Source organism: Prosopis cineraria, unplaced genomic scaffold, assembly GCF_029017545.1.
Source record: "Prosopis cineraria cultivar Desert tree isolate PC_DT_omini unplaced genomic scaffold, ASM2901754v1 PC2, whole genome shotgun sequence".
In the NCBI taxonomy this organism is placed as follows: Eukaryota; Viridiplantae; Streptophyta; class Magnoliopsida; order Fabales; family Fabaceae; genus Prosopis; species Prosopis cineraria.
In genome coordinates, this window is record NW_026555333.1 from 24,373,991 (window position 1) to 24,384,103 (window position 10,113).

The window sequence follows — 10,113 nt, forward strand, 5'->3', positions numbered from 1 at the left end:
TATTTAAGGCAAGATCGAAAAAACCTGTCCCCACATATCCCACTCAACTCAAATTAGGAGGTAGAAAGAAATGAGGAGGCTTACGATTGTCTAGAAGATTAGAGTGAGAAAGGGAGGCTAAAAATGAGGAACCCTCCAAGCAATGTTTTTAGAACTGAATTGGATGAATCAAAAAGACTAGCAGTTCATGATTCGCATGATCCAATTGGATTGAACTAATGGCTGAACCAATGATCTAATGATTAAATAAAAATAGTTTTAAATGCATAAATAAAATAAATACAAGAAAAAAATAATATGTTAATAAAATGATACAACATGGTTGTAAATTAATAATATTATAAATTATAAATTATAATTTTATAAATTATCAAATATATGTAGATCTTGGTTAAAATATATATGAGTAAACTCAAAAGTACTTGTATTTTAATTTATAATTGTCAACATCTTTATAAAAAAAAAAGTCTCAAATCATATTTTATACATGTGAATTGGCCAAAAATAAAGTTGGCTTTTAATAGAATCTACTTTTTTGAATTTTTCTATTTTTTTAAGTTTTTAAGCTTTTTTAATATTATGTTTAAAATCATCTGATTTCTAAAAACTGCTTTAGTTCTCAATTCAACTCTAGTTTCCGACTCAATAGTGACTCAACTCCAATCTAATCCGGCTCAATTATGAAAATAGTTGTTTTGTCCAAACCGAGCCATTAACGGCTCTGGTCAACAATCCAACCATCTTATTCTATCCAATTTTTAAATCATTGCTTCTAGGTAAACAAGGTCAAAGTAGTCAATTTTGACAAGTGTCAAATACACTTAGCATTTAATGGTGAAAATTAATGGATGTATGAGGCATTTAACAATTTGGGCACTCTTGTGCCCCCTTAATTAACGTTATGGGTACTTTCACATCATCTTTTACTTTAGGATATTAAGTGTCCTTGGATAAAAAGTTTATAAGTATTTGTGCCTTTTAAGCAAAAAAAAATCAAGTAGATAGTATATGCAATAAAATGAGTACATCAAAATGGGCTTTTAGAATAAAAACTAAAAGCCCCAGAAGATGACCCAACGTAAAACAAGGACAAACGCACAAATAAAAACTAAAGTGTAGAAAAGAAAGACAATTAGATGACTCAAACCAACACCAGCTTGAATGTTAAAGTGGTCCCTATTGCCAAATTATAATTCATGTAGATGATTGTTTTGAACACTCATGTAAAAGAAATAAGTAGACAATTTTCATTTAAAAAGGTAGTAGGCACAATGAGTGAAGGATGAATGAACTAGTCTTTTTTTTAATTTGATATTTAGAAATTAGTTCAATTAAAGGTATCCTAAGGATTTGAATATCAAAGCAATAACAGCTTTGATATGAAAAGAAAATTATCTACATGAACCATAATGAAGCAATAAAAAACTATGTCAACAAACACAAATGAACATATATGAAAAACAAAGACATAAAACACTAAAACCAAACTCAATAAGCAGTTACTAACAAAATGACGCCATCTACATAATTGTAATATGGAAAAGAGAGAGCAAGAGAGGGAAACAGGATAGAAGCAAAGAGATAGCAAGGAAAGAGGAGAGAATAGAGAAGAGAGAGAGAGTTGCAAAGAGATTGAGAGAGAATAGAAACACAAGAGATTCTTAATAAAACATAGTACTCACATTATACTAGCATAATGTTTACAATTGAATCACAAAGTATTTATAAGTTCTCAATTCCAGTAGCTATATTCCTAACTACCTAATGGCTATTCCCTTAAACTAGAATATTAACTAATAAAACAAATAGAATGTCATAATTATAATGACATAGCAATACCCCCATCAAAAAGACTCTTACCCTCAAGAGTCATTGACAATAAATTGGGGCAACTTTTTCTAAAATTGGTAAAAGGGCATCTTAGATGCTTCTTCATCCAGTAATTGCTTCCATTTAACCAAGACTTTAATGATAGTTTGCCCTCTTTCATTTTCAACATGTTTATTTAGAGTAGTTTCAGATTCAAAAATTGTTGGTAACTTTGGCCAATCAATTAGAGGATGTTTTTACTTTACTTTAGGGTTTAGAAATAACTTTAATAAGGACAAATGAAAATAGGATGAATTTTGGAATCTCATGACAACTTTAGCTTGTATGCTACTGCACCAATCTTCTCTAAGATTTTATATGGAGAAGCAACTTTTGAGAGCTCCTTGTGGATGCCAAAATTTGGCAAAAAGGCTGTGATTTAAAAAATATCCACTGTCCAATTGGGAATTCTTCATCAAACCTATGCAATTAAGCTTTCTGCTTCATGATATTCGCTAATCGATGAAGATGATGCTTTAAAACTCCCAATACTTCTTTCCTAGCTATAAAATGTTTGCCTAACACATCTAAAATAGAGTCATGAGGCAAAAAAGGAGAATGAATAGGATATTTTTTACCATACAATAATTCATAAGGAGTCACATTTGTGGCTAAATAGAATGTGATATTATACCACCATTCAGCTTGGGGTAGCCAATTGCTCCCATTCTTAGGTTGCTCCCAACACATGTATCTTATGTAAGTCTCTAGACACCTATTAAGAACCTTTAATTGTCCATTTATTTGGGGATGGTAAGCTATAAAAATTTCTATTGCATCTCTAAAACTTGTAGAAATTCTTTTCAAATCCCATTCACAAATATAAGGTCACGGTCACTAATTATTTTAGCCAATGCCCTATGCAATTTCTACATATTGTCCATGAACATTTAAGCTAAAGTGAAAGCAAAATAAGGGTGAATAAGAGAAATAAAGTAGGCATACTTACTCATTCAATCAATTACAATCTAAATAGTGTCCTTACTAAAATATTTAGGGAGACCTTCAATGAAGTCCATAGTGATGCTTTCCCAAATCCTACTTGGATTTAGTAAGGTTTGCAATCATTCAGGCAGTGGCGGAGCTAAGACCCTGAGTCAGGGGATGCAAGATAATGTAATTTAAAAATTAATAATTAAAAAAATATTCTAATTTTTTAAAATTAATTACATTAGGCAAAGAATATATTAACATAAGTAAAATTATACATATTTTTATTTGGGAAAAATATGTTGAGAAGGTTGATATAGAGTTTAAATTTAGACCCCTAAATATTTTTTTAAGGAGTCTAAAGAGTTCAAAATACTAAAAATATGGGGTGTAATGTTGTAAATTTCCCATGCTATAATATAATTTCCCTCATATGATGGGGTGCATTTGCCCCCCACATGAACTTGGCTCCACCATTGAGTCTAGGTGAAGCAATAGGCTCATATTTGTATCGAGCAGAAGTATTGCACTATTTAATAAATTTTGAGACATCATTGATCAATTTCTTCCACCAAAACAAGGACTTAACTTGTTGGTAAGTAGCTTGAATCCTTAAATGGCCCCCTTATGGACTAGAATGAAGCCACTTTAGGATTTATTAATTCAAATTTAGGTCATTTTCTATCACAAATTTCCCCTCCCTTCTTAACAAATTGCCATCCCATGTAAAATGGCCCCAATTTCCATCTTGTTTTTGAATGTTTTCTTGTAACAATGTAATGACAACATCATACACCTAACTTTCTTTGATTTTCTCAAGCATTTATGATGAGGAATTGTCTAATACCATTGCAAAAGTATTGTTTAGGCATTCTAGAGAGAGGATTAGCCACAAAATTGTCATTTCCCTTTATGTATTGAATCTTATAGTCAAACCTAGCAAGTTTTGCTATTTAAAACATCTTAAATGGTGTTTTTAGCTCCTATGTTAGCAAGTATTTTAAGCTTTGCTAGTCTAATTTGATCGTAAATTTCTTTCTCTTAAGATATTAGTGCCAATGAAGCATGACCAACACCACTAACATCTGTTCCTTCTTAAAAATTAAGAGCTTTTGGTGCCTTTTAACTAACCCCTGGCTGAAATAAGCAATTGGCTAACCACCTTACATCAAAACAACTCCTAAACCAACCATACATGCATTAGTTTCTAGCACAAATGGTTTTATAAAATCGAGAAGTATAAGGATAGGTGCTAAAATCAATACTCCCTTAAGCTTGTTGAATGATACAGCATCTATAATAGGCCATTCAAATTCATTTTTTTAGAAGAGTTATTGGCTTAGCCAAGATCCCATACCCTTTGATAAAATGCCTACAACATCCAACCAATCCCAAAAAATGCCCGAAGTTGCTTGATATTTCTTGGCTTTAACTAATCAACTACTGCTTGAATTTTCTTAGGATCTATACTCTTCTTCCCCAATTAAATGCCCTAAATGCTCAACTTCAATGGCAATAAAAGATCACTCACTCTTTGTTAACAAAATACTAATTTTTTTTCTTAATATTGAGAAAATTTGTTTCAAATGCTATATATGATCAACAAGACTAACACTATAAATTAAAATATCATTAAAAAAAATACTAAAACAAACCTCCTTAAATAAGGTCTAAAAATGCTATTTATAACTCATTGGAATGCTACAGAGGCATTGGTTAAGCCAAATGACATAACCAACAACTCATAATGCCTACTATAAGTCCTGAAGGTAGTCTTATGAACATCTTCTAACACCATTCTAATTTGATGATACCGTTCTCTTAAGCACCATTCTATTCAAGTTTCACTTAACTCATCAAACAGGTCTTCCACTAATGGAATGGGATATTAATTTTTGACATTTTTCTTATTCAACTCTCTATAGTTAATGCACATTTTCTAAGTGACATCCTTTTTCTTCACCAAGACTACAGGAGATAAAAAAAGATAGCAACTTTCTTGTATAATCCCAGTTTGTAAAAAATCACCCACCAATTTTTCTCAATAACAGTCTTTTTGTGCAGTAGGGTACTTATAGTGTAATGTTCGCCTCGACATTACTAGGACAACACTCATACATGCCATTGTGATAATTGGGATTAAATAAAATCCTATAAAGAAGTTATCACAACTTAAGGGTTTAAAAGATAATTAGTTTAAAACATTGGGATCCCAAGAAAACCCTTTTTTAAAATATTGTTTGAGCTTAAACCATAGTTAAAAATTAATTTAGAATAAATACGGAAACATAAAAATCAAACCACATCAAATTAGGCTAAAACAAGTCACTTTTCAACAATTCTGGTCCGTCCACAGTGACGAATGGCATAGACCCCTTGCACCGTGGTGCAACAACCACGCGCCGTGGTGCACACCTACTATCATGATAGCCTTCCGAACCTCCGAAGCACGCTGTTTCGCCATTCGATGTCCGATTTGGGCGATTCAAGTGTCCACACGAAGCTCTTTGAGCCCTCTAACTAATGGCACTGATTTTATACTTAAACAATCATCCGTTTAAAAGACAGACATCCAAACCCAGAATGGTTTGTTTTCACATCAAAACACACACAAAAGTGTCCAACTCACAATGCCAATTGCCATTAGCCCTAGAGATACTTTGACCACCTCAAATGGACCACACACAACATGACAATTCAATTATAATACACAATTAAGCATTCACACTCAAAATAACTATTAAAACCCCAATTTAAAACAACATAAAAGAGGTGGATAAAATCTAACACACATATCAACTTAGTCATTTTGGTACATCCATCTCTTTAAATATATCACATGCAAGTGTAACTTGGCCAAGCACACACACTTAATCCACAATATCAACCTTTGACCAAGATACACACACCCTTATCACAAATTCATATCAAAGGATAATCACAACAATGTCATGTTCTTAAGTTGGCATTATATATTGACAATATTCATTACAATACCCAAAAAGAGGAAAGGGAAGAGCTATACAACTATGTTCTTCACTCTTCAAACCCTTCCTTTCCCTTGCCTCTACCAGAGCCCTCACCTGTAAAATATAACTACGGGGTGAGATAAACATCTCAGTAATAGAATAATTCACTACTATTAATTAGCATGCACAACCATAAGAGAGTAAAATTATAAAACTCCAAAATATACTTTTAGCATATCACCATATACTTTTTTCATCAGTACAAATCTTTTACCACTAGTATGATCATTCTACCATCCGAGCCTCCATATCACCCCGACTGAAACCATATGCTCTTGGACTAAGTACACATTCACAATGATCCAAGCTCACCTTCAGTGGTAGGATCACTTGGCCAAAGGTGTCCTATCCCACTTCCGGACTACAGTTTCCCCCAATTGAATTGAGGTGTTGTTACTCCAATACCACATCATTGATGCTAAGGAGCATTACTCTCCAACGCCGTATCTTGCATGGATACTAAGGAGAAAATCTCTAACATCGTGCCTCACTAGACACTAAGAAGATACATGCCATATAGACTTCCACTTCTCCTTCCTATAGGTGAACTCCCACCCCTTAACATGATCACGCCCATACTCAACATATATATCACATATACATTTCAAATTTCTCAACCTATTCATATATAACTTTAATCATCCTCATCATTTATAAATAAATTTTTTATGCACAAAACCACATTTCGCAATATGTAAGGTTATCAAATCTCAAGTAATAGATTTAACATATATACTCACGTACAGTTAAGAAATATAATTAAATAGTGTAAATCATTCCATTACCTCAACCCTTTATCACACAAAAGGATTATTGTGGCTCAACGTTAACTCCACACGTTCTATACACACGATATAGCTCGAGCAACGCTTAATCTATACAATCAAGTGACAATCATCAATTATCACTCCATATAACTCCATATTCACTAGGTTCTAAGTGTCTAAAGTACTTAAATTCCTTTTCTAACAACATCAACCATTCTCAAACACTCTAACCATCCTATTAAACATCCCTAACACCAAAATTACTAACCAATATCCCACATTATCTCAAAATCTTTAAATTATATTTAAGATTCATCCAAACCCTAATTAAAAATTTTAAATCACCATAAAACTCACAAACCTAGGGTTAGAAGCTTGACTTAACTCTCTAAGACCTTAAATAAATTAATAGGTTCAATCTAAACCTAAGGGAACCAAAATTAAAGCCCACATTGCCCCAAATGTCTAGATTTTTGCATAATGAGGGAGAGGGAGAAGAAAGGAAGGCTTACCCAATGTATATGAAGCTTGAAAGGCCTCCAAAATCATGTTAGAAGCAAGCCCTAGTAGCCACAAGTCTCTCTTCATTGCTGCTCTTGAGTTCCTTCTTTCTCTCTTCTGTTTTTTGAGTCTGATTCGCGATCTGATAAGTGTAAATTTTGCACGTGCGCCGCAGCACATTGACACGCCCGTTGCGGCGCATAGCACAGAAAGTCTCACAAAATTTTAAACTCTTTTCCGTGCCATAACCCGCTCAAACATAGCCCTAGCCCTCTTCTAAGACTGTCCAAGGATGTAAAAACTATATTAGTTTCCCATAAACCTCGTTAAATCAATAATTTATCTAAATTGATCAAATTACTCTTGAAAACACTGATAATTGCTAATTGGAAAACTTAGGTTGTTATAATTCTTCTCTCCTTTTAGGAATTTTACCCTCAAAATTTAAAATCTTGCATAAACACATACTTATAAAAATAATTGAGGATATAACTGCCTCATTTTGTCCTCGATCTCCTAAGTTGTATTACCGAGAGTCATACCCTTCCAAAAGACCTTAATCAATCGAATAGTCTTATTCCTCAATTGTCAATCTTTGACATTCACAATTCACTTTGATTCAACTCGATAGGTCAAGTTTTCCTGAAGTTTCACATCTTCTGACTCAATAACATGAGAAGGATTTGGTTGATACTTCTTAAGCTAACTCATATGAAATATATCATGAACACTCGATAAACTCGATGGTAAGGCAATCCGATAGGCAGTAGGTCCCAACTTTTCCAAAATCTTAAAGGAACCAATAAACCTGAGAGTCAATTTCTTAGCCTTTATCAATTTCCTAATGCCATTCATTGGCGTGACCCTAAAAAATACATGATCACCAACCAAAAATTTCAACGGTCTTCTACGCCGATTTGCGCAGCTCTTTTGTCAACTCTGGGTTGTCAACAACTTTTGCTTAATCAACTAGATCTTCTGGGTGGTTTGGTCTACCAAATCCGAACCTAACAAACTTCTTTCACTTAATTCTATCAAAATAAAGGCAATCAACATCTTCTTCCATATAATGCCTCATATAGAGCCATTCCAATGCTAGAATGAAAACTGTTGTTGTAAGCAAATTTTGCTAACGGTAGATGTGTATCCCAACTACCTCTTTACTCTAAGGCACAAGCTCGTAACATATCCTCGAGCGTTTAGATAGTCCTCTCAATCTAGCCCTCCGTCTATGGATGATATGTCGTGCTAAATTTCAATCTAGTACCCATTGATCTTTACAATGCTCGCCAAAAGTTTAATGTAAACCTCAGATCATGATCAGAGACAATGTCTTTCGGCATCCTATGAAGTCTTATTATCTCATTTACATAGACCTCGGCATACTTTTTAAGTAAATAGGTATTCTTCACTGCCAAGAAATGCATTGACTTTGTCAACCGATCCATAATCACCCATATTACGTCATAGCCTGCTTGAGTTCTAGGTAATCCAGTGATGAAATTCATTGATATGCTATTCTACTTCCACTTTGGGATCTCTAGTGGTTGCAACACACCACTAGGCCTTTAGTGCTCAATCTTAAACTTTTGGCACGTCAGACACCTAGTCACAAACTCTGTTACATCTTTCTTCATTCCTGGCCACCACCACATTTGCTTCATATCCTAATACATCTTAGTGACACCAGGGTGAATAGTATACTCACTATAATGTACTTCTTCTAGAGTCACCTTCCTTATCTCCTCATCACTTGGTTCGTAAATCCGATCCTGATAAGTTACATATCCATCATCATTGAATCCAAATTCTGTGGATCTTTTCTCTTCAATATCCTCCCAAATTCCCAACAAATATTGATTGTCAAACTAAGCAGTCCGCAGCTCTTTTTAGAATTCATTGGTTATAATTATAGAATGCATATTGTACAACGTCATCTGAGGCGCTTTCCTCTGAGTATCCAGGCAGGTCTCAAGTAATTGATGCTCTTAGATCATCATGTGGATGACATGCACTATTTTCCTGCTTAACGCATCGGCCACTATATTGGCTTTACTGGATGATACTTAATCTCAAAGTTGTAGTCCTTGAGAAATTACATCCACCTGCGTTGCCTCATGTTTAGTTCCTTCTTATCCACTAAGTACTTCAAACTCTTGTGGTCGCTAAGTACTTCAAACAAGACCCATAGAGATAGTGTCGTCAAATTTTCAAGGCAAAAACCACTGCTGTTAACTCTAGATCATGAGTCGAGTAATTCTCCTTATGCGGTCGTAGTTGTCTTAAGGCATAAGCAGCAACTCGCTCATCTTGCATTAAAACACACCCTAAACCTTTCAATGATGCATTCGTATAAACCACATATGGTAATTGAGGATTAAGAATAACCAGTACTGGAGCAGACGTCAGTTTCCTCTTTAGCCCTTGAAATGCCAACTCACACTTATCTGTCTACATATACGGTTGATCCTTTCAAGTCAACTTAGTCAATAGAGGCGCGATCTGCAAAAATCCTTAAATGAATCGTCGATAGTAGCCTGCTAATCCCAAAAAGCTTCTGACCTCTGTCACTGAGGTAGGTGGTTCCCATGTCAACATATCATCTACCTTGTGTGGATCCACGGTAATCCCTTCTGTTGACACCATGTGACTAAGAAATCTCACTTCCCTTAACCAAAACTCACATTTACTGAGTTTGGCATACAACTTATTATCCTTTAAAAGTTACAGGACAGTACAAAGATGCTTCGCATGCTCTTCCTTGTCTCTTGAGTAAATTAGAATATCATCGATGAATACCACCATGAACTTATCCAGATAAGGACGGAAGATTGTATTCATATAGTCCATAAATACTGTTGGAGCATTCATCAATCTAAATGGCATCACTAGAAATTCATAGTGACCATATCTAGTGCAAAAGGCAATCTTTGGCACATCTTCAACCCTGACTCATAGTTGATGATAGCTTGATCACAGGTCGATCTTAGAAAACACTGCAACTCTACCCAGCTGAT

General features: G+C 34.4%; 1 protein-coding gene across 1 annotated transcript; it reads right to left on the reverse strand.

Moving 5' to 3' along the window:
* Positions 1 to 9,298: 9,298 nt before the first annotated feature.
* LOC129302665 (uncharacterized) lies at positions 9,299 to 9,742 on the reverse strand. The gene is made up of 2 exons (XM_054941571.1): positions 9,659 to 9,742; positions 9,299 to 9,547 (listed from the first exon to the last, which is right to left on the reverse strand). Exons 1-2 carry the CDS (start codon positions 9,740 to 9,742, stop codon positions 9,299 to 9,301), a joined length of 333 nt encoding a protein of 110 aa, XP_054797546.1.
* Positions 9,743 to 10,113: the final 371 nt, after the last annotated feature.

Bases quoted from the DNA above. Each gene is read 5' to 3' on its own strand.
- LOC129302665 (XM_054941571.1), bottom strand. From the start codon at position 9,742: ATGGTGTCAACAGAAGGGATTACCGTGGATCCACACAAGGTAGATGAT. The intron at 9,548-9,658 runs GTCAGAAGCTTT...CCGTATATGTAG, and splicing joins CACCTACCTCAGTGACAGAG to ACAGATAAGTGTGAGTTGGC.